The 25,722-nt window shown below is 38.2% G+C and overlaps 1 protein-coding gene across 1 annotated transcript; it reads left to right on the top strand.

Annotated features, from left to right (window-relative positions):
- SNX29 (sorting nexin 29) lies at nt 1–25,722 on the top strand (the record flags this gene model as incomplete). Its single annotated transcript, XM_010178992.1, is given in 12 exon segments — nt 1–69; nt 904–956; nt 4,490–4,614; nt 7,405–7,585; nt 9,480–9,550; nt 10,394–10,642; nt 11,720–12,089; nt 12,761–12,879; nt 16,581–16,662; nt 17,169–17,251; nt 24,251–24,314; nt 25,569–25,722. Coding segments are annotated over 12 exon segments (1,620 nt in total), but the record flags the coding sequence as incomplete, so codon positions are not given.

Here is a 25,722-nt window from a genome sequence, read left to right as displayed (position 1 = left end):
TCAGGTTCACAGAACAATGACACTAAAAGACAGTTTCTTCTAGAACGGCTACTGGATGCAGTTAAACAGGTGGGAAATGTGATCCATGTTCCTGCAGTCTGCTTGCTCTGATCTGTCAGTCCCAGCAGGAGCTGTCTTTGCCCGTTTTTCTCCTTTTTACCAGACAAAGAAGAAATCTTGTCTTTCGCGTGGTACCACTGAGTTTGTGTCTGCTGGCAAGCAGCTGTTAGGCAGTATTTGTTTAAAATTCTTGGTAGATAATAATAATATTTATAGACATTGTAAATATATGTAATAATATAGAGTATAAATCTATATATTTGTAATACGTGCCTGAATGAAATCGTAGTGTACTGCAAGGGCTCAATTGGTTAACAATTTGCAGTAGCAGGTTTTTTTCTTTACACTAGGATTTTAGTGAATGGTTAAAATGCAGGTAAAAATGGGATTTATGTATGTATGTAGGTATCTTGCATCAACATGCAGTTCAGCAAGTGGATTTTCATAGACCAGATTCAGTTTAGAAGAGTTTGAGAGGCAAAAGAAGGCCTGAAAAGTGAGCCAATTATATGTTTTGTGAAGAATGATTTTTCAGGTTGTAGCACTGAGCTCAACAGGAGCAGTGTTTGTTACTACTCAAAAGCAGTAATTTTTACTCAATTTTAAATTTATTGAAGGACCTGCAAGTATGTTGTTCTGGCTAGCAAGAGTATATTTGAGTTGCAGGAGTAGCCCATTAGTGGAACATGATGCTGTAAAGCACTTTTTGGTTGCAGGCTGTATTTGCCAATGCTTTATTTTGTACGGCTTCCTTTTTTATTATGACTTTGTATCTTTTATGGAAATATTTCAGAGTATTCAGTTTGTTAGTGTAACAAAAATCTTAAAATCTGTTTATTGCAGTGTCAAATACGGTTTGGAGGAAGAAAAGAAATAGCTTCAGACTCTGACAGCAGGTAAGGGAAGCTAAGAAGCTTTTAACGTGTTTAGATTATGGATCACAGTGGCATAAAACATATGGCATAAAATACCTGACACGCTAAAAAAGCCAAACCCCAGTTCCTTTTGTTTACATAAACACTGACATGACTCGGATTTCTTCATCTTGATCCAGATTTGACAGCTGAACAAAGCGTGTTCTTCTGTATGGCATTACAGGTGTTTAAGGGGCTGCGGAGTTCACGACAAAGCATTGGATTCTGAGGTCTGCACATGGGATTGGGAGAACTTATCTTCCCTAAAACCTCATTTAAAATGAGTGCGTGTTTATTACCCATACACCTGTGTTTCATGAAGCTCGACACTTAACGTGTCAAGTGTGTTTAACACATAGTTACTAAGACAATTTTCATTCTTAGTTTTTCTTACTCCTGGCTTGTTTTAAACCTTTTTTTCTTCTTTTTCTGTATGAGAAGTTGTTCCTTTTTATTAATGTAAGTAAAAAAATGTCATTTAGTTCCTGTTAGTTGCATTTGTTGTTGGATATGGTGTATTGGTTTCTAAGGCTTTTAAGAAAATGACTGACAGACAGAAATGGCAGTGCTTTTTGTCGCCTGTTGAGTCTTTCTCAGAATCTGTCATGTCGAAGAATCTTGGATAAACAAAATACCAGGATCAAATGCAGTTGTTTGTTGTCCTTTTTCTTATGTCCCTGAAGTTTGACTCTGCCTTTTGTGAAGAAGTTGATTATCTGTTGACCATTTATGAATGATGCATGAAGTTCTCTCTAATGCCCTCCAAATTCAGTCTTTAAGTACATATCTAAGGGTGTGGTTTCATGACTTCTGGGAAGCCAGCATAACAATTCGTTGCTACTGAAAGGGTGGAGAGGGTTCACGTATCTCCTCAAGGTTCCTGACTTCAGTACTACTCCCTTTCATCACCTTGTTAAGCAATGCCTGGGGATCATCCAATCCCCTCTGAATTTAATAAAAGAAGAAATAATGCTAAAGGATAACTTTCTGCCATTTTAGTGAGTTAAAACAGTAAAACTCTAGCTGAATGCTAGAGCTGCTGCAAGAAGGGGAAGATCATACAGCTGGTAGCAATGGGAAATGCAGGAGAGGAGGAAGAATCAACAAGGGATGAGAGGACAAGGCCTTCTCCTGTCAGGAGCAGTGTGTAATGCAGCTCCTGTGTACACCTGGGTGCGAATCTCCAGACTGATGCTGCTTCCTGGCAGCTTAAGCTTGCCTGACTTTTGGCTGCTGCTGTCATCCTGTCCTGCCCTTGGTTGCTTCAGGCTACAGAGTTTTGGGGAAGCAGACATGGAGAAATAATGTTCTGTTGAACTAGCAAGGTGGAGACCGCTCAGGACAGGGTTGGTTCAGCACAGGATTTGGTGGACAGAAGCTGGTGCCAGGGAGGAAGCAAGAAAGTGCAGCTGGGATAAAGGGATGGTGGGGCTGAAGCACCCAGCAGTTGAACTGGCTGTGCAGCTGTAGCGCTTGGCATGGAAGCATCAACTGGAGACAGTTGTTTAATTTTTACTGTTTAGTTTGTGTGAGACAATGTATTGACAATGGTAGTAGAGTGTGTAAGCTTGGCCAGTAGGAGGTACCTCCTATGTAGAGAAAATTTTCTGGGTCTGAAACTTCTACTTTGTTGCTCAGTTTGCTTGAACAACTGCTTTGCTGCAGTTGTTTAATAATTTGAGTGATGACTTTAGTATTTGTCTTCTGGTAAACAGTGGGAGTTAGGATTCCAAAGATATAATGCTGGCTGAATTTTATTTATAATTATTTTCCTTAGAATTCAGTAGATGTTCTGAATAATGAATTGTAGCTAGGCAGTTTCAGGATTAAAAAGAAAGTAGAAATTATATTAACAGATTTTTTTTTCCTAAACTTCATGGTTTTGGAGTTGTTAAAATGGTAAATATTGTGAGATAACTTTGAAAATAAGGATAGTCTGAGAATTTAGATCAGAATCCAGTAAAATTGACTCTCAATTTTCTTCTCCTGGTGTTTGTTCTTGTGTTTGTGCTTATAATTGTTCGGAGTTCTACTGTGTACACTAGGCTTCTCCATGTTTTTCTGTATTTGTTTAACATGATGCTATCTAATAAATACACTATGTATATTGGGCATTGTAGCATCCCTGATTTTTTAAAAAGTTTATTTTGTTTTACTAGTGGCTAAATTTTCCTGTAAAATGCTGCACAGTTTTCTTTGATTCTCAGTGCGTGTGGATTTTTAATAATACGAGCTCTTTCGCAGAACCTCGTTTCTGTTCTGCTTCTTCTGAACTGAAAAGCCCAAGTAGGTTTTTTTTTTCAAATCTTTCCTGGGGATCAGGTATCGGCTGGAATTTCCATTTTTAAACAGCAGCAGTCTTTTCAGAAAAAAAATTAATCACAACTGCTCAACAGTGATCGAAGTACTGTGTGAGTTGTATTTGCTTTATTAGTAAAGTTTTCCTAACACAGATGTACAGGAAAGCATTACTTGTTAAAAGCTTTTCTGTCCAGTTATAGAAATGCCTCTTTTTCTGCCAGTGCTCCTCCTGAGATCTTGTGCTTTTTATGACCCTGAGTAGAACTCTGTACTTCTGGAGTGCCTGGGTAGAGTCCTGAGCTGCTTTGTCATCTCTTTTTATTTATTTACTTCAACTTAAAGTATCTGTCCTTCCTTTTAATAATCATCTTTGGCAGCCAGGTGGCAGCTTTCTTAAAAACTTCAGGTGTAAGTATTGTTTATGTAATTTCAAAAGTAAACTTAGAGAAATAGGATTTCCAACAGGTTACATTTATGTCTGTTGTGACTTCAGCCTTAATATTCCCTGTAGGTTGCAATAATAAACTTTGCTGGTTTTACAGCGTTGCTACCTGTGTGAAAATTGATTTATTAGCTGGGTTATGTTGTGCTTTGTGGTGTGGATGTTTGTTTTGTTGTTTTAAGGAAATGTGTTAATATTATTATATTGTAGAGAACAACGTCAAAACCTGAGGATTCAACACATCCAGAAAAATCTTTCTTATTTTCCTATACCTAGGGTTTCTGAAGGACATTAAAATGTCTGTTTATTTGTTTTCCTAGGCTTGAATTAATGTGTACTAATGCAAATAAAAAAAATTGTCTATTAATTATATAGGAAGTTATAGCATATTTTCCCAAAAATTATTCATTGCGTATGTAATACGAAGTAGGCTTATGAAAATGTAATAACATTACATGAAAAGTAGGTATTCTGAAGCTGAAATAACAGGACTAACCACCACTCCAGCAGGTGAGGATGATTTCTCAAACTGATTGCCGATTCTTCCGAATGTAATTTGTGCCCCAGCTTAGAGCGGTCATGATGAGACTGGGCGTATAAATAGGTTACACTGTTTGCAAATAATTACATCAGTGCATACAAGAGGTCTTTCACTGCATATGAGATAATGGATCACATTGGATTCTCTGTTCAGAGATTTGAAGTAAACCTGCTCTATACAAACATAGTTGATTGTTCTTTTCGTGTGATTTCTTTAAAAATTCTGTTGCAGAGTCACTTGTCTGTGTGCTCAGTTTGAAGCTGTGTTACAGCATGGTCTGAGGAGGAGCCGAGGATTAGCATTAACAGCAGCAGCCATCAAACAGGCAGCAGGTTTCTCCAGTAAAACTGAAACAGGTAACTTGTTAATCACAGCTATTCCATTTTACACAGTTGATAAGTGCAAGCAGGTGATACAGTTTCTAATGGAAGCAGTGCACCGAACTGCAGACTTAATATTCAGATTATCATTAAGCTGTGAAAATGGTTATTGCTCTCTTAATCTAGTTTAACTTTCATACCAAGTTTCTGTAGAAGTTTTGGTGTTTGGAAATCTGTACTTCCTACAGCTCCATCATGAATAGTATCATTGGCAAATTTCTTGGAATACTGGTAGGGATACCCGTTGTGTAATTTTGTTAAGTTTTTAGTACATTTTCATTTGTAACTTTGTCTCACTTTGTTCTTTAACTGCCATTTTCTTTATCATCAGATATGTTTAACTGCTAAGTATTGATGTCATTTACAAACAGAACTTTCTTTACTTAAGTAGCTTGGGTTGTTTTTTATTACTTTCTCCACATTTAAAAAAAAATATTTATTTTTGTTGCCTTGTTGTTACCTTGAAGTTTGCCTTGGTTTTTTGTCCGAAGCATAAATAGTAAATAGTTTTCTTTACTTTTTTTTTGCATATGAAGGCACTGAACCTGACTTCAGACTGATCTTTATGCTCTCAGCTTGAGACATCACTGGTGTTTGGTGCTGATTAATGATTGGTGGTATTGCAGTTATTGGAACTGTGATATTATTAAAATCAATCTGTTTTCACAAAGTGATTAGTATTTGAGTGAACTGCATAACATCAGTGTCTTCTCTGCCTACAATACAAGTGTATGAGTTATATTTTGCTGAAATTACACTGAAACTTCTGACTAACAAGTATTGGATTATTTATTATGAAAAGTAAGATCAGCAGTTAGGACTTGGGTTTTTAATTAATGCTACTTTCAAAGTAGACAACCTAGTTTTATTTTTGATAAACCTGATGAGATGCATCTGTGGGTCCCAAGGGAACTGGCAGATGAAGTTGCTAAACCACTATCTATCATATTTGAGAAATAGGGGCAGTCTGGTGAAGTTCCCACTGACTGGAAAAGGGAAAACATAACCCCCATTTTTGAAAAGGGGAAAAAAGGAAGACCTGGGAAACTACAGGCCGGTCAGTCTCACTTCTGTGCCCAGCAAGATCATGGAACAGATCCTCCTGGAAACTACGCTAAGGCATGTGGAAAATAAGAAGGTGATTGGTGGCAGCCAACGTGGCTTCACTAAGAGCAAGTCATGCCTGACAAATGTGGTGGCCTTCTACGTTGGGGTTACAGTGTCAGTGGGTAAGGGAAGAGCAAGAGATAGCATCTGCCTGGACTTGTGCAAAGCATTTGACACTGTCCCGCACAACATCCTGGTCTCTAAATGGGAGAGATGTGCATTTGATGGATGGACCGCTCTGTGGATAAGAAATTGGCTGGATGGTCACACTCAAAGAGTTGTGGTCAATGGCTTGATAGCAAGTAGTAGTAGTGGAGACCAGTGCCGAGTTGCATTCCTCAGGGATTGGTATTAGGACTTGCACTGTTTAACATCTTTGTGGGCAACATGGACAGTGGGATTGAGTGCACCCTCAACAAGTTTGCCAATAACACCAAGCTGTGTGGTGCAGTTGAACGCTGGAGGGATGGGATGCCATCCAGAGGGACCTGGGACAGGCTGGAGAGGTGGGCCCTTGCCAACCTCATGAAGTTCAGCAAGGCCAAATGTAAGGTCCTGCACCTGGGTAGGGGCAATCTCAAGCACAAATACAGGCTGGGGGGAGAAAGGATGAGAGCAGCCCTGACGAGAAGAACCTGGGAGTGTTGGTTGATGAGATGCTCAACAAGCTGGCAACGTGCGCTTGCAGCCCAGAAGGCCAACCACATCCTGGGCTGCTTCAAAAGAAGTGTGGCCAGCAGGGAGGTGATTGTGTCTTGTGAGACCTCAGCTCTGGGTCCCCCAACATAAGAAGGATGTGGACCTCCTGGAGCAAGTCCAGAGGAGGGCCACAATGCTGATCAGAGGCTGGAGCAGCTCTGCTATGGAAACAGGCTGAGAGAGTTGGGACTGTTCAGCCTGGAGAAGAGAAGGCTCTGGGGAGACCTTATTTTGGCCTTCCAGTTCCTGAAGGAGTCCTACAGGAATGACTGGGAGGGACTCTGTCAGGGAGGGTAGTGATAACGATGAAGGGTAGTGGTTTTAAACAGAAGGAGGTTAGATATTTAGACTGGGTATTAGGAAGAAATTCTTCACTGTGAGGGTGGTGAGACACTGGCACAGGTTGCCCAGGGAAGCTGTGGATGTCCCCTCCCTGGAAGTGTTCAAGGCCAGGTTGGACAGGGCTTTGGGCAGCCTGGGCTGGTGGGAGGTGTCCCATGGCAGGGGGATTGGACTGGATGAGCTTTAAGATCCTTTCCAGCCCAAACCATTCTGTGATACAAACATTTCACAATCGGCAGTAAGATATTAAAGCATTTTTTTCCTTTACCTAAAAATTCCCAGCTGAACATGTGAACCTGTTCTGTGGATGAAATACTAGCTTAAGTATGCTTTTAAGTATGAATTCTGGTTTAAAATGTAGGATAGAAACCTTTAATGTGTGTGTTTAGTATTTTCAATGAAGTGAAGTTTTAAGTGCTTAAATAGCTCAAGGTCTATAGAAATAAATAATCTATGTAACTGGAGGGTTTCACGGAGATGGTAAATAATTCACCTGTGTTCAGAGTTATGTACTATTACCTGCTTGTTTTATGAAATTGTGTTATAAATACGTTCAGATATGAGCTTAGCATTTTTGTTGGGGTTATTATTATTTTTTAATTTTTTTTTTTACTCCAGAGCCAGTGTTTTGGTACTATGTGAAAGAAGTTCTGAATAAACATGAACTGCAGCGCTTTTACTCTCTGAAGACAATTACTACAGATATTGGTAGAGGCCGGGCTTGGCTGCGCTGTGCATTAAATGAACATTCCCTGGAAAGATATGTTCATATGCTGCTTGCAGATAAGAATCGACTCAGGTACTGTGTTTGAGATCTTTATAATGTAGGAAACACATTGACAGGTTAATTACTGAGATTAAAAAAATAGCCAACCAACCAAAAACCACAGCTGTAATAATACACCATATTAATCACTATGCTAGCAAAGCCACTTAATACTTTTGTTCTGTTCATTGTTGAAAATTTGGCAGCCATTAAGGTAGTGGCTTGCGTCTGTATCAACATGTGACAGGAAACTGGCTTCATTCTGAGAGGTGAGGAAATATGCTTCCATCCTCGTCTTCGCTTCCATCCTCGTCTTCGCTTCCATCCTCTGTCCTTTCCTCACTGAGATCTTGACACCGTGCTTTGAGGTGCCTCTCTCGTTCCACTAAAACAGTACACAGCTGCAGCCTTCATCTTATCAGTTCATCAGTGGTAATTGCCTGTTGCTTTTTGGATTTGCTCATCCTATGATTGAAAAGCTCCACCGGTGAAGCAGTAGGTAGCTACTACTGCAGGTCACTTGGAAGTGCTTTTGTACCAGTTTGTGAACTTTCTTGTTACAGAGTTACTGAGAAGAACTTTCTATACGTTATGAAGTCATCAGGTACTTTGCAAGTGCAAAATGCACTTAAGCTCATACTAAACTGAGTCCTACCTTTTTCCTTGTACATCTTCAGTTTCTTTTCTTTTTGGAAATCTGGAGTATTTTCTTTTTTTATCGATAATGGTTGAGCTTGATCAAGTCCAGTGAATTCAGCAGAAAGGCACTCTTTCAATGGGAATCTATTAATGGATTTACTGGATAAGAGTATTGCCAGAACTAAGCTTGTTAGTACTGTCTTTTAATTTTCAGTCTGTTCCAGTCCTCTGTAGCTTTCCTGTAAGACAGATTTTGGCATGAAATCAAATAAAGACAAATAAAACAACAAAGGAAAAAAATCTGAAAACCGTTGTGAGAAAATGAGTGACCTGGATTGCTTTGTATAGCTAGTCATACTCTCATGCCTGTAGTAATACTTGCGCAGTATCAAGATTGTCAGCACTCTGTACATGAAATGTTATCTCTAAAAAGGCTTATTCCAGAATATTTAAGATTTAAATATTCTCAAAACTCAAATAGAATTTACAGAATCGGTTTACATCCTCAATTTTTATCTGTTTTGGAAACTTTTATATTCATTTGTCAAAATCGTTTAGTATAGGTTGAAGGGTTTTCTTGCTATATGTTTTTATGCCTAGTTAACTGAATGCTGATAGCAAAAAACCCAGCATCCTGCTACTGAAAAGAACTAGGTTTAAAACAAGTAAATTAATGTATTCCCAGTGAAATTAATATTAAATGTTTTGGGTTTTTTTCTCACATTCGAATTCCTTGTTGACTTTAACTATTTAGGGTAGTTGATGTGTTTTTTGGATATTGAAACAGGTCACTGAATCATAAAATAATAAAATGGTTTGGGTTAGAAGGGACCTTTAAAGATCATCTAGTCCAGTCCCCTTGCTGTCAGCAGGGACATCTTTCACTAGATCAGGTTGCTTAGGATGAAGGGGATCTTTTTGTTTGTATTCATGCATTCTAGTATTTTATAAAATGGCTTGGTAATTATAGTCAACTATAGTTATGTAAAAATTTATATATACATTTTAGCAATAGGTGTAGAGAAATACCAGGACTGATAATATATTATGAACCTCCCTGCCCTGAGTGGCTTTGTTCCTGTAAGAAAGATGCAGAGCTAAATCTGAATATAAAGTGCTAGCTAGCACGTCTTTCATAAGTGTTCAGACACTTCTATGTATTTCAGGGCTTTAGGGCATAATTTGTTCTGCTGATGTACTCATACTTTCTTTTCAGAGTTTGCATGTCTTTTAGAAGTAGGATATATGTTAATATAGGACTGCACATTCTTTTTTTTCCCCAAATTAGTGTCTTCTATGAAGACTGGTCTTTTATGATGGACGAAGAACGTTCTAGTATGATCCCTACGATGGCAGCTGGTAAGACTGTCTCTTAGATGCTACTGTTGTACTGGTCATTTTGGGATGTTATATCTGTTGCTGGTTGTGAGGAGCGTCTCTAATGCACTCTTTGCTTATGTGGGGAATGTGTGTCATATGTGCACTGAGGGTGAATAGTCAAGGTGTTATGCAAATTTATGTCATGAGTCGATGAACTGTTAGAACACTAGATCTGGCCTTCCTACAGTTGACCAGTCTTTCACATAAATTTTCCAAGTCTTTCTCAGTCAAAGCTAACTTTATTTTTTTTTAAAAACTGGCTCAATATACAGAAAACAAAATGGGTTTTCCTGACTAGAAAAAAGCAATGATAGACTCTTATAGTAAGACCCAAATTATAGGTGAATATGTGGAAGGGAGAGTAAGAGTAAGGAATGGCAACAGGTAATTTACTTTCCTGGAGTTTGATCATAGAAGTGATGTATTATTACCTTTTATGTTCTTTTTTTCAAGATAAGATTCACAGGAAGTTTTTTAAAATAGAATATGGGAACCAACAAATATTAAAGCTGTGGTGAAATGGGTTTAAATGCAAGGTGGTTATAAATAAATGAGTTAACAGTACTTACTCCTTATTTAATGTGCAGCTGAACAGCCATCAGGATAAATTCAAAACTGATTGCATCAGCTTGAATATCATCTAAAAAAGAATGAATGGTACATGAAAGAATAAGAATTCGTGCATGGAGAGCTGTGGGTACTTTTTTTGGGAGAAATGTTTTACATGTCATAGCTTTGTTAATCCTTAGGTTCTATCGTTGTAACTTTTAAATTAAGTATATACTGGATTTTTGGTCTTTTCCCCTTTGTTTTTTTCTGAAGGTCTGAACTCAATTCTTTTTGCAATCAACATTGATAATAAGGATTTAAACGGGCAGAGCAAATGCACACCAACTGTGTCTGATTTATTAAAGGAATCGACGCAAAATGTCACCTCATTATTGAAAGAATCTACTCAGGGTGTTAGCAGCCTTCTCAGAGAGATAACTGCATCATCTGCTGTCTCAATTCTAATAAAACCTGATCAAGACACTGACCCACTTCCTGTTCTCTCAAAGAATTTAAATGCTGGTAAGAATTTTTGCAATGCTAGTGTCATTCAGAAACTTAAGTGTGATTAAGTAATGTTTTGGATTAAATTTAATGCACTGTTATGGAACAAAAACCTTAAAAATAAGTGCAGGGCCACAGAGATGCTGGAGGGAGTGGAGCATCTCCTTTATGAGGAGTGGCTGAGGGAGCTGGGGCTCCTGAGCTTGGAGCAGAGGAGACTGAGGGGTGCCCTCATTCCTGGGGATCCATTTGGAAAGGGCAATGTCAGGAGGAAGGAGCCAGGCTCTGTTCTGGGATGGCCAATGCCAGGACAAGGGGCAATGGTCCCAAGCTGGAGCACAGGAGGTTCAAGCTGAACATGAGGACAAACTTTGTCAGGGTGAGGGTTATGGAGCATGGCCCAGGCTGCCCAGAGAGGTTGTGGAGTCTCCTTGTGTGGAGACACCCAAAGCCCTGGCCGTGTTCCTGTGTGACTGCTCTGGTGATCCTGCTCTGGCAGGGGTTGCACTGGGGGAGCTTTCCAGGTCCTGTCTATCTCCTCATATTCTGGGATTCTGTGTGATCAGAGAGGTTCTCAGTGTATTTCTAGACCAAGAACTAATTAGCTGAGAGAGGGAACTTAATTTCTTTTTCTGAAAACTAGCTGCTTTATTTCCAGATTCTAGACAAAACCAACTTTATTTCATTGAAGTGGTGGATTTGGTTTATGTTGTTCTTTTTATTCTTTTTTCTCCTCGGAAGTGTTTCATGTTTTCTCTGTTGTGTAGACATGCTCTGCAATGTACACTCGCCATGTTCCACGGGACAAAGTGACTGGAAGGCGTACTTTTTCTTTAAAATTTAGTTTCATAAGCTCATTGAACACTTTTTCTAGTTTTGGAACTGGATGGATACTGTCATGAATGGACCTCCAAAATACCTTCTAAAATCTGAATGGTAGTTAAAAATTTAAGAGCTCATCAAGTGCCTTGTAGTTTTAAGTGGCTTTTTTTCTTTACTAAACTCATTTAGAACCTGAGTTCTTTTAAGAAAAATAAAAAGTGTGTTACATTGTTTCTCTTTTCTAAACTTTGTAAACCTTTTTGTTACTACTAGATTTGAAATATAAAAAAGATCGAAAAAAGAAGAAGAGAGTGACAAATATTATCTCATTTGATGAAGAGGAAGATGAGCAAAATTCGGGGGATGCTACAAAGACAGTGATTACAGGAGAAAGTTCAGAGGAGAACGCAGACAGATCTTCAGTTTTTGTATTAACCTCATCTGAAAGCACTCTTGGAAAAAATTTGAACGGGAATGAAAGTAACCATTCGTGGAAGAGCAATTCAGTGTTCATGAACGGAGAGTATGAATACCAGAAGCTAGATGTGAAGAGCATTGATGATGAAGAGGCAGATGAGGATGAGCTATGTGGAAAAATTTTAGGAAATAAAGGCACAGAAGGTGAAACTGAAGCTTCTGAAAGGTAAGTGATGTTGCAGGAGCCGGTGGTAAATTTTCCTTTTTTTTTTTTCCTTTTCTCTCTCCTTCCTTTGTGAGCACTGGCAAATTTATGAAACTAACAACTGTTAAATTGTCTTTTTGTCTGCCATTGTTTAAACTGTTTGTACCACTGTGGTGATAGTATTTTGGTATTAAGTTCCACTGAAACCCAGAATTTTGGAATTTCAGACTTGTTCTCCTTATGTTCTGAGCTGTTGGAGTTGTTACTTGGTATAGCCTGGCTGTAATTCTGGCCTACTTGAAGTTTGCTTATTCTGAGTATGGTGTCAGCTCTGTCTTGACTTCACAGTAAAACCATGTATTTTAAACAGAGGGAGCTTATTATCATCAGAGTAGGTGGTTAAACAAAACAAGACAAAACTGAGAGAAAAAGATTAATTTTAGATACTAATATGCCCTCTTTATTTCTGACACAGAAATCCCTTTGGAGAAAAAGAAGCAAGCACTGCTTGACTTGTCTGCTTTGGAATGGTCTGATCTTTAATGACTTTATGTCTGTCTTAACCAAGAAATCGGCAGGCAGATTGAAATAAAGATTTTTCTTGTCATGTTGTGTCTGAAAGAAATATTTGTGTTGTAAACATGAGCATGGACTATACAAATAGGTTGTTTGTTTGTTTGCTTTTAATCTAGGCCTCATGAAATAGAGACGTGCAATTCTCGGCTATGCAGTTGGACTCCTCTGCAGGTCCTAAATGATGACTCAGATGTTCTATTTCCTGTCAGTGCCGTTGGCTCTTACTCCCAGACAGGTAGATATTTTAATTTACCAGATTCCAGCAAACTTTGTCAGAGTTTCTAACGTGGGACAATGGTGAGAAATGATGGAATTGTAAGGACCTAGGAGATATTGCACAACTGGGATGGGAGGGTCAAGTAAAATGTATTTTAGATCTGAATCAGAGTTCTCCATTTGAGTAGTCTTGCACGTAGCTCATATCTAAGATATTTAGTTGAGGAGGATTTCTCAGTGTTAGAATAAACCAAAGTTTTGTTGAGATTAAGCTGTGGTCCTGTATGGTATTTTAGTAATATTTAGGATGATTGAGTAGAAAGTATCCATATTCATTTTCTAGATATCACTAAGCTGGAAGAAGCTGCAAGTGTGTTTGAGAGTTTGAATTCAAATTAATCTTGACAGATTGGAGGAACTATCAAATATTGGATGCAGTTCAATAGAAGCTGTTATCTGTTTATATACAGGATGAGGAATGCTTGACTAGGAAATATCCTAGTCATAGGATCATAAAATGCAAGGGATATTCAAAGATCATGTAGTCCAACCCCCTGCCATGGACAGGGACACCTCCCGCCAGACCACGTTGCTCAAAGCACCGTCCTCCAGCCTGGCCTTGAACACTTCCAGTGGTGGTGTATCCACAGCTTTGCTGGGCAGCCTGTGCCAGTGTTTCACCACCCTCCTCGTAAAAAAATTTCTTCCTTATATCCAGTCTAAATCTACCCTCATTTCAGTTTTGAAGCAATTGCCCCTTGTCCTGTCACTGCAGGCCGTGGTGAAAGTCTCTCTCCACCTTTCTTATAAGCTGTATTTATGTATTGAAATGCTGCAATAAGGTCTCCCCCAGAGCCTTCTCTTCTCCAGGCTGAACAATCCTATCTCTCTCAGCCTGTCTTCATAGGAATAGAATCATAGAATCATTTGGTTGGAAAAGAGCTTTAAGATCGTTGAGTCCAACCATAAATAGTGTGAGGTGTTCCAGCCGCGCTCACAGGTCTGTGCTTTCCTGTCCTGTGTGCTCCAGAGCTGGATACATTATTCAGGGTGGGGTCTTATGAAAGTGAAATGGAGGGCGAGAATCACCTCCCTCAACCTGCTTGCCATGCTTCATTTTGTGCAGCCCAGGCTGTGAGCACCAGTTGCCAGCTCATACCCAGTTTTTCATCCGCCTGTATCCAAGTCTCTTTCTGCAGGATACTCATTGTACTGGATCACAAGCTGATAGTGAATTAGCAGTGCTGTGCTTCTGCAGTGAAAGGACACTTCACAGGAACATGAATAAGTGGAAGTGTCATTTGTACATTTGTGCTCAGTTGGCTTTGATGTGGCCTCAGCTGTTGTATTGTATGCAGTTCACTGATGCATTGAAATAATGTTTTAATTGTAAAATATTTCATATTTTTTGCATATACATTATATGTGCCAAGAGTTTAAATGGACTGTTAATTGAAGGCCTGTGAAAAAGTGTAATTTGGTTCAGTAAATTTGGTGATAAAGTGTGAATCATAAAACAATGCTGCACTGCCCTCTGCTGTATTTTAAAACATGTACCTTTTAAGAAATGCCAGAGCTTCAAAAAAAAAAAAAGTACATTTTCATTTTTTTTCTTATGCTCCGACGTTTTTCAATGTATGAAGGAATTAATTTAGAAAACATGATGTAGTTTGTGGCATAGTGTTCTTAAATCGCTTTATGCAGAAACTGGTTGGACTCGATGATCTTAAAGGCCTTTTCCAACCTAAAAGATCCTAAGAAGTCCATAGATGAATAAGTGTCTGCTGACTGCAACAGATTGAAATCTGGAATAGCAGTAGATGTTCCTGTTTGGGGGAGCTGGAGTGGGGTGGGAGCTCACAGCTGAGCTGTTGAGTTGGTAGCCAGTCAGATGGCACAAGGCCTTGGGAACTAGAGGTAGCGGCTTGTAGTTGAAATCAAACGTCAGGAGACCAACCCAAGCTTTAGTACTGGAAACAGATTACCAGAGAGCACAGCAATAGGTGTAACAGGGGCTGACTTTTGTTAAGGAGATACCAAAGACTCTTGCTTCATCTCAGAACTGTTTTGAAGACACTGCTCAAGCTACTCGAGATGATCAACAACAGGCCCAGTCACATCCCTTCTGACACTGTATACAATTTTTCAGTTCTCCTCCTGCCCCTCTTTGTCTCTGTGGTAAAACCCTGTGGTGCAGCACGCAAGCCAGAATGATGCAGTGTTGGGCTGGTGAAAGGAATGTTCATCAGTTATAGGAAATCTGATTTCAACTCTCCATGCTGTCACTGGGCCCTTCTGACTAGTCCTGAACTGACAGAGTGTGCAGGCCGTCTTCACTAAAAGGCCCATCAATGCAATCCAGATGTCAACCAGTTAGGGTGAGTGATACACATGGGTACAGTCACCCTCCCCACAACCATGATGACAATGTGGTGAGATTGAAAGCTGCCTTAAGCAGTAATTTGCTTGACTTTGGAAGTTACACTTTTGCTGGATGATTGATATCAGAGGGAATGTGGGTTAGTTTTTTCTGCAGACAGTTCAGTCCAGTAACTGACAAGCTCGTTATTATTATGACAACATTTTTGCTAAAACATGCTTAGTGAGCTCTTGTAAAATATATATTGTTCAACCCAATATTTAGGTTTATAGGTCTTAATATAGATAAATAACACAACATATAGATTTGAAATACATTACAGCATAATCTATAGTGTTGTAGGTTAGTACGAGTGTGTTCAGTTTTAGTCTGTTGCAGTGCTTCAGGGATGTGTCAGGATGTATCGTATCTCCATGTACCTGGCGATGAGAGAGGCTGAATCAAAATTCAGTTACTTGGAAGAAAAATGGAGTATATGTTTTAGGAGCTGAGCTTCAGTAAAATCTACAGCTTAAAAAATGAACTTTCTCCTCCATAGTCATTCTGAGCTAACTCTAATTCCCATTAGCTTTTTTTTTTCCCTAGAATTCCTGCCTTTTAATTTCTGTGCTCTTTTAGCTCATTATTTTAGGATTGTTTTATGGTAACTTTGTAACCCTTACATAGTAAGATGCAGAAAATGTCAATAGAATGTGATTTTTTGTTTTCTTCTTCACCTGAACTACCACAGTGACAGGCCTGGTGCTGCATGTATTTTGATCCTGACAGTTATGGATGCATATTATCTGTGCTTTTTAGAAAGTGTCTCATCTGTTTGATTCCTGATGTTTGTACATAGGCATAAGGAAACAGAGAAAAGCCATGGTGCTTTGTTGGAGATGCATAAGGGACTGGTGTCTTTGCAAAGTTTCAGATACTGGAGACTAACCACAAATTCTTTTTCTGCCAATCACAATCAGATTTGTAATGAGCATCAGATGTCACGTGGTGCTTAAATGTCTGGGGCTTGCAAAAGTAACTTCAGTAAGCAGTCTCTTCAAAGCTTTGCAACACCGTTACCAGTGTAAAATACAGGTGTAAATTCTGATTTAGGCATTGTGCAGTAGTAATTTTTTTCTGAACTGATGGCTGTGTTCCTAAGGGACTTTACAACCCTGCTGGCATTCAGGGTGAATGTATGGAAACCAACCTTGGAGAACGGGTTTAAAGTGTATAAAAGCTTTACCAAAGATGAATATTTCTAGTTAAAAATGTAACTACCTACCTTCTGGTTTTGTTTTTGCTTTATTTTTAAGTACTGTTAACTGAAGAAATCCAATGCTTTGTGCATTCTAATTTAGATAACTTGGAGAATGGAGAGGGGCATGAAAATGTTCTTCATGCGGTGGAACTGGTTCCAAGAAGATCTGATCTCCCTTACAGGTGCGTGTCAAATACGTTTTCCTTAAAAGAAAAAAATTTTCACCCTGTAGTTGCCAGTTTGTTGTTGTTGCCTAATACACAGCTACTCAGTGCTGGAAACCAAACTGTTCGTTAGGGTACTTTTGGAAATGTTTGGAAAGACAAATGCAAAAACTTACACTTCCCTTTTTACATAGTTTCATGTACTGAACTTTTCCTAATCCTCCTGAAGAAGTCACATAGTCATGTCAAATAACAGGCAGACTAAGCCTCCTGGTTTTGAAATCAGGCTTTGTGTTGTTTTGTCTGTTATCTTTTTACTGTTATCTCCATGGCCTGTTGATCTGGATCTTTATGTGTATATTCTTGAATCAGACTCAACAGGTACATTAATGGATAATTAAAAATACATTGATTGGATATGAGTGAATATGATGACAATCCTATTTTCTGGAATGCTTCTTTCTTATGTTTTGAATTCAGGAATTTGTTTTCATTTATTGATGATATTGTACTTTTATGACTAGAGTGGAAGTCAGTCCTCCAACTCAAGTGAATACTTTAAGCAATATGTTGCCTTCAGCCACTGTGCCAGAATCCATGACAATTAGTAAGTACTTCCTTGATGTATTTAGATTGATGGAATTGACTTTGAAAGTCCTGTAACTCTTCATTTCTATTTTTATTTCAGTAAGATCTGTTTAGAGAGGCATTCAGCACTTCATTTCTGATATGCTGGCTGCATTACAAATGACTGCTCTAAAATGATTTTTGAATTGGCAGATCCCAGGTTATGGCTCATTGCAACTGGTATGATGTTAGCTTCTCTTTCCACAGAGAAGTTAAATGATATCCTTAACGCCAGATGTGGCTCGAGTAGTTCAGTGAACAGTCATTATTTAATTTGATGAATGTATTTAAATCTCTGCAAGCTCGGAAAACATTAATGGTTTGTTCTGATGTGATCTTATTTATTTTGCCTTTCATTAATGGCTAGTTGGAAACAAAACCCAAAGAAAGCTAGAACTCTTCCTATGTACACTCAGTCTGTCATTTTGATATGGAAATCTGCTCCCAACATAAATGTTAGCTTTCATAAGTAACAACTTCAGTTATGATTAAGGTCATATTTTCAGTGATGTGAAGAGTTGAGCTGGACAGCCTTTATCCTACATTTCCATCAGCCTCTAGCTATAGCTTTTGCCATGGAAAGAGATTAGTAGAAGTACAGGCCGTTTGTTTACCCCATCTTTAATCTTTTTTCTTCACAAAAACTTGTAGAACAAAGACTTAATTCCTAAACTGACTAGCTGTCTAAACATGTAAGCCAGTATGGTTTTATTTGCCTCACCGTACAGAAATTTTGTAATTGAGCTGGTGGATATGGCTTTGTCCCTAAAGCTCTGGGGTGTGTCTGTCTGTTACTTTTTGTAAATTTAAATATGTAAAAAATTTAAATTGTAGCATTTGGGAAGTTAGAAGTGGTGCAGCTGAGATTCTCTTCTGAAATGGATTTATGACATCATCAAGATGAATGAACCCTTAAGATATTCTGATCTCATGTTCAAATGATACTTATGTCAATGTATGTTAAAGAAGGTAGACTGTGTATTTTTGCTGGGTACTGTTTCAGACTGCAGCACGAGTCTTCTGATTGAGCTTTACAAAGCTGAAAAAGCTTTTCTTACAAAATACTTTATGAAGTTGGAAGCTAGTTTGGGACTTCTAAGTGGCAACATTTGAGGTGTAGATGGAGTTGCTGTTGATAGTTTCTGTGATACTTTGGTCTATGGATATTCTCTTCTCATGTTATTCTACCATATCCTTTTGTTCTTACATTTTTATTTTATTTTTCAGAAAAATAATTTTAATGGAAAACTTCCTGATTTTATTGTGCTGTGTTGATTTTCTTGTTTTGTCAGTGTGTTAGATACCAGCAGGGGCCGCAGTTGTTCTCCTTCAGTAGCTCCGTTAGTTCCTGTGTGTAAAGACAGCTATGAAATAGAAAGTAAATCCTGAGATTTTAAATTCTTGATACTTAGTAATTTGTAAATAAAATGAACCGTAGGATCAGCAGAAGTATACACGCTAGCGTTCCCATTTCAGAGAAGGTTTTGTTGGAAGGAAAGGGGAAAGCATGTTCAATTAACCTATAAAGCCAGTAGAACACTCAGTAAATAATCTAATTATCATTATAATGATAATTCAGCTGGCTGTACATATAAGTTAATACCTTTATAGTAGCTGATCCCAGATACATTCAATAGAAATGCTTTTTTCCCAGTTTGATGTTACTGGTCATAGATTCTCTATACAGGAAGAATTCAGTGCTGTGACAAAGCCAGACACTGAAGCTCTTTATTGCAATTAGCAGAAGAATTATTAAATGGTGAGGTTTATAGCTTGGTTGCATAGCAACTAATTCTAACACATCAGACAAGAAAAATGGGATGCAGTAGTGCAGTGAGAGAAGCTGTGAGGTCTCTGGTGACTGCATTTTTGTGCTGCTTAGTTCTGAAGACAAAGCCTGAAACAATTTTTTTCTCATCTATTCTTTTCCTGCTTCCTTTCCAATTTACTTGTATAGTCCTCACCTTTTCTTGGTTCTTCTGATGTGCAGGCTAGAAAATTATGAGAAGCTGTAATTTAGAATTTCTGCCATTTTGAATGATTTTCCTGAATGTCCTGTGCATTTATAAGGTATAGGTTGACTTAGCAGCAGATGCATCTGAAAAGCATACTGATTCCACTCAAGAGCAATCCTGATCCGTGGAGTTAGAGTTTGACTGCGTAAGTTAGATGTCATTTGAAAACTTGCCCTTCTAGGCAGATCGTTACATCTTATAACCAATTTTATGAAGAATTAAGTTTGTCAGATGTTTTATATTTATATGCCTATTCCATTGTGTCATTTTCCAGTTTTTAAAAAATTGTGTTTAGTCTTGTCATACTTCAGTCACAAACAACTTGATGGCTGCTCCAGTTATTGTCATTGGAAGATTATCTTTTCGAAGTTGTTTTACATTAGAAAAATCTCTCCTACTAGCACAAGTCTCCCCATTTTGTTTTTCAGTTGAAAAAAAAATGAATTTTCCAAACTTTCATTTTCGAAGGATGCTTTGTGTGTCCTCCTTTACAAGGTTCTTTGATTACAGTGCTATTTTCAGTAGATAATTGGGAACTCAGTTTTTCCACTGTAATTTTCCTCTGTTTTTAAATTTGGACTGAACCACAAAGGTTACAAAGGTTGTAACATTGTACATTATGCTGTATTTTTTCATCTGTTCTTGAGAATAGAAAGCCTCCAGTTTTTCATGATCGCCGAAGAACTTCACTGAATAATCAAACCTGCATATTAAATTTTTATCCTGGCTGTGTGAGTAAATAAGGTGTATTTTCTGCACTTTCTTCTGTCCCCTAACTTGCTTCTGCCCTGTTCTGTGACTGGGTTGCCACTGGTCACTGGCTGGTACTAAATTCTTGCGACTTCTCGGGAAGCGCAGCTGTGGGGAGAGGATGTGGAGATTTCATCACCGAGAAAAAAGCTGCAGTTCATCTTACAGACTTTTTTGTGGACCCTTTTAAGCAGTGAAAGGCCAACACTGAATTGTCTAATTTACTTCCTACGTAAATTTGCCCTATTAATAGTGCCATGAAAAGATAATATTTACGAGAGTTTGGAGCACTAAATAAAGCCTTAATAGCCAGTGTTCATGCAGGAAGCTTAGGGAGCATGTCCTTAAAGGTCAGACTTCTGATTTAAGATGTAACTGGTCTGTTGGAAGCTTTATTTGTCTCTGAAAATATCAGTGTAAATTAGCACTCAGGAAAATAAAAACCAAGTCATTCCTGCAGAGCGCTCCCAGCCCACCCTGGTCTTCCATCTGCAGGATTGCAGAGGAGTGCTGCCTGACCTTGTGTACACTGAGAGATGGTTTCACTTACAGCTCATTTTTCACAACAGGTGATTGAAAACCATTCTTAGCCAACCTTTGGCTAAACAGCAGAAGAGTTGTGGAACGAACGACTTTTCTGGAGGTTGCTGGGAGATTGACAGGTGTTTCTTAAAGCATGACACCTTCTTCTGTATTTTATACTCTGAATGTGACTTGATAAAAGCTTCATAGAAGCTAGATCTTGTACGTAGTATGCAAGTGAATAAAGAAATGTTTTAGAGCAAATATTTGCTTTATTAGTAATTAGACACTGCAGATTAATTTCAACAACAAAAGATAATTTTGAGTGTTTTAAAAATGGAGGTTTAATATGAAGAATTAGCACATTCCTTGATTGTGATGTTGTCTTTTTTTTTACTGATAAAGAAAGACCTGGTTTGCAATCATTGGTTTGCACATGGGAATCCTTTTTTAAGTCGTTGCAAAAATATCTCTTAAGATTAGGTAATTTGAAAGACTTCACTAGTTATGATATTTGTCTTTATGAAACTCTGATTATCACTTGAATTTTAGGTATGTTGGTGTTGAATGTGGATCCTTAAGAACAGCAGTGTGTCTCTCTTCATTAATGTTATTTTACTGAACGTAAATTACAGATCAAGCACAAAGCAGTTGAGAAGTGGGACATAAACTCAGTTTTCTGAAGTGGGTACACTTGGCCATCCTCCCACTGGTTCATTTAAAAACAAAAACAAACAAACACCCAAACCAAACCAAACCAAACCAAACCAAAAAAACAAACAGAAGAGGGAGAGAAAGATTGAGGGTGTGAAGTCCAGAAGTCAGAAAATGCCAAATTTATGTTTACTGCTACAACGCTGATTTCTTTTTTTTTAATTTGTTCCTTTTTCTAACCCACGCAATGAATAAGACATAAGTCTGCTGAGAAACCTGGTTATGATCACACACTGATCTCAGAGGCAAGCACAATACATAGACAAAAGCTTATGAGCGGTGGATGTTCTGGCAGAGTTGCAGTGACCCCACCTCAGTGTCTGGTGCCGGATTTGTTCTGTCTGCATTCAGCTGACTGTTCTGACGTGCTGCTAAATTTTTTTCAAGAAGTGTAAGTGAGAGTAAGACATTATTTTCACGGTTCTGAATGCTGTGCTTGAATTAAATAGGGTGGTGTCCTTTTAGTTCTATTCAGTTATTCGCATTAAAAAATCATGACGTTAAAGCTTCCTTTTTTTTCTTGGTAGCTTTTTATTAATTTAATTTCACTAGTGAATGTTTGACTCCTTTATATTTACCGTGGATTGAGAGATTAAAGAACTCAACTATACATTTCTTCTGTTGGTCGTGAGTAATTGATAGAAAATAAGACTCCTCAGTACTCATCACTTCAAGAAGAAATAGCACAGGTGTAGCAAAGGAGCAGCGTGGCTGCCAGGATGTGTTCGTGCTGTGTGAGCCTTGGAACCGTGGGCTCTTAGCCTATACCAGTTGTTTGTGTTGATGCTTTCTTCCATATCTCCACTGCTGTCCATCGTTGAACTGAATTAGCGAGAAATACTGAGTATGAAGTGGGTTTGCTTTTATTGTACTAAATTAAGCATTGATTTTTGTCCCACATGTGATAATGAAATTTGGAGTTTCTGCTTTGCTATGCCTCTACAGTGTTGTCAGTTCCACTAAGCTCAGAAAAAATGAGGCAAAGGGAAATAAAAAGCATTTTGACATCTTTTATTTCAAGAGGGCTTTTCCTTCTCCTTTTATGCAAATCGTGGTCTTTAACAGACTCTTGCTTTCATACTCTGCTCACTTATGTGTGTGTTGGAGAGGGGAGTGAGGGAAGATGGGATTTCAGTTCTACCTGTGCAGAAGATTCTGGGTGGAATAAGGGGAATATTCCTTATTATCAACCGCAGCTTTGATCTTGAATGTGGGTAACGTGTGTTTGTATTTAATACCCACAAATTTCACTTTTGGCTTTTCTACAAGATTTGGATTTTTTTTTTTTGGTAGTTTTATACAGAACTCATGTAAAGATACTAAGTTACTGTGGAAAAATAATTATTCTTTCTGTGCTGAATTAATGGAGTGCAAAATCCCTCTAATGACCTACTGAAATGTTTCTTGCTACTGTCAATTAGTTCTCAAGCTATGATGTGAAATGAGTAGGAAAATAATCATCTACTTTTTCCATGGCCAAAGAAACATATTTTGGAAAAATTCAGTGTGAAGAAATTGGATTGGCTAATTTCAAGGGATGTGAGAATCCTGCCAGATCCTGCAAGGGGGGATTTACCAGCAGATTACCAGTGCCAGACTGGAACTGTGGTGTCTGCATGGAATGATGTGTCTGGTTGGCTTAGGAAAAACTCCCATTTTGTCTGCTGCTAGAGTTTGGCAGACTTAATCTGGTCCACAGGACAACGTGAAGTTTTTTTTGAACTGGCAAAAATTTCTATAGCTACAGAAAATATTAACAAAGGTACAGGTAAATCATACAGTGAACTGAATGTGAAGGGGAAAAGAGTTGTCCAATGGCTTTGCTGACTTGAAGAAATTAGGTAATACCAGTTCTGTTCGTATGTTTTCAGTAGAAGCTTAAACAATTTGCTGACGTCTGCAGAACAGCATTGACTGATTTTTATTTTTTTAATATATAAACATAGGAGTGTTTCATTTCGGTGTTGGGAGGGATGTTGTAGTTGTGTGCCTGCAGAAGCTCTCGTAGAATTATTAACATAGATGAAATTGTTAACGAAATCTGGTTTAGGACATGGATACATCCTTACGTTGGCCAGAAGCCGTTCAAGTCTTTGAAGACCTGTCGTGTTTCATTGGTCTGTGCAAGATCTGGAAATCAGAATCTGTTTCAGATTAGAAGATTAAGCCCTAATATATTTCTGTAAATTTATAGTAAATAGCAACAGCACAGCTCTGCAGTGATCTAGTAAAACCTTTATAATAGCAGAAGGGCTCCAGGTGAGGCAGCACTTTGAGCTGACACTTTTCTGGATGGTATTTGGCTACTTTGGTGTCACTGTTAAACCTAACCCTAAAGAATTCTTTGAAAAGTCTAAACTTTGGTAATACTTTTAAAAATTTTTTATTCTTGATGTAATGACATAAATTATTTTTAAGGTATTTATAGGAAATAAAAGGTTTTATAGGAAATGACAAGACTCAGAAATGCCATTGTCTTTAAGGCTGAGCTTCAGGAGAAATGCCACGAAGCAGCAGTGACATTGTCTGTGCTCTGGTCTCACTGTCATAGTTGTATTTCCTGCGTTGGAATTTACAGCCAGGAAAACAAGCTGTGTGAAGAAGTTAAACAAGTAGTAGTTTATCTCCTTAATACACATGTGGTGAAAAGGTGCAATGTCCCATATGTGTGCAAGGAAAACAAACCAGCTGCAGTCACAGGCAAACTTGTAAACATTTGTTTTAAAGCCAGGTGCGGCCTCATTTGATTTGGTCAACACTTGCGATACTGCGTTAAATAATACCAGTTTTGAAAGACTGCTCAATGAGATTGTGATTAAGCAACTGAGTGAGATGAGATTAAGAGCGTTTTTATGTGCTTTGCTGAATAGCAAGTGATGGCATCATCTTCAGCATGTTGATGAATTAATGCCACTATGTACATGGCTTTTAGATCTGAAATACACACAGAAACTTCCTTTTTTGTCCCTTCTTTTCAGATGAACTTCGTCAAGCTATTGTGGCCATGATGAACAGAAAGGATGAACTGGAAGACCAGAATAGGTTGTTTTCTTTTTTTAGTAAAGAAATATAATTTAAAAAAATCTGTTCTCTAATACACAGTGTCCTTTGTGTAAAGCTATACATTATATTTGTGTAATCTTTCTGAAGTATACATTTTATTTCTGTGAAAGGTAAGCTCACTACTTCAATATTCAATTGTTGATACTGAAGAGTAATGTTTGCAGGGCAGGTCAACTTTTTCCTTTGAATGCGAATCACACATCCTCGGAGCTTCTCTGAGTTGTAGCCCTTTTAAAACCAAAAACTTACACACAAGAGACTCGTAAGATCTCTTCAGGTAGCTTTCCAAATGAGTAAAAGTTTGTCCTTATACAAATATTCAGAAAATCTTTTCAGTGCAGAAGTGATGTGGGATGGCTAGCAATGTTGTGCTGAAAGTGGCTGTCATTTGTGAGTGTCTTTATGTTCCCTTGGGTCAAAATGATGATGTAAATGTAAAAATGATAGGTTGCTTACCTGAAATGCGATCAAACCTGCTTTGAATTTATTTAGTCTATTGGAACACCTCATTAGATGAATGAAAATGCAAATGTACTCAAGACATACTGTTGTTACACTGCAGTAGGGCTATTTTAGTAATTTACTTTCTTTTTCTATAGATATTTTAATTTGATGTTTCTTTTTTTTAATGTGGAGACTACAAACGGATTCAGTTTTCTGGCCTCTTATCTTCCCTGCTCCTGTAATAGGAAGTTATTGCCCCGTTCAGCTTTGCATTTTTCTTTTCTTGTTTTGGCAGAAGGAGCAGGATGCTTTGGGTTTTACCATTGTGCATCATGCTGACCTTTGCTATCTCATCAGAGGTTTTACACAGTGCTCTCAGTAGAGACAAGACCCCTACCTGTCTCCTGCTCTTGCTAGGAAATATTTTGCTTCTAGATTATTCCTGAGATGTATGGACGTGCGAAACCAGATTATAAGATGTTTCTATAATAAATTCTTCCTGCATGGTGGTACAGTAGATATCATAATAGGCTGTGCTTTGGGCATGTTGATAGGATTGTAATAGAAATTAGTAGTAAGCACTTGAAACTGTTTTGATTTGGTCCTTTTTCCTTGTAGCTTTTCATATCTTTGTATAATCAAATCAGGTAAATTTATTACATCGATAATGAAATTTTAGGTTGACAGTAATGGTATCACTCAGGCAATGTACGCTGTGATTCACAGAGTATCCTCTAATTATTAGGCAGTGTTTGCAGTGATCTAACAGAGATTGCCGCCCTCTTCCAGATCTCTGAGAAACCTGCTGGATGGAGAGATGGAGCATTCTGCAGCGCTGAGGCAGGAAGTGGACAATTGGAGAAGGAAAGTAGCAGAACAGGAGGAGCGATACACCACCAAAGTCCAAGCCTTGGCACGGTAAGAAGTGCTGGAAGTGTCATAA

This window comes from Mesitornis unicolor, unplaced genomic scaffold (genome assembly GCF_000695765.1).
Source record: "Mesitornis unicolor isolate BGI_N332 unplaced genomic scaffold, ASM69576v1 scaffold6352, whole genome shotgun sequence".
Taxonomy (NCBI): Eukaryota; Metazoa; Chordata; class Aves; order Mesitornithiformes; family Mesitornithidae; genus Mesitornis; species Mesitornis unicolor.
The sequence above is the reverse complement of the archived record's forward strand: the minus strand, read 5'-3'. Positions and strand labels throughout refer to the sequence as shown.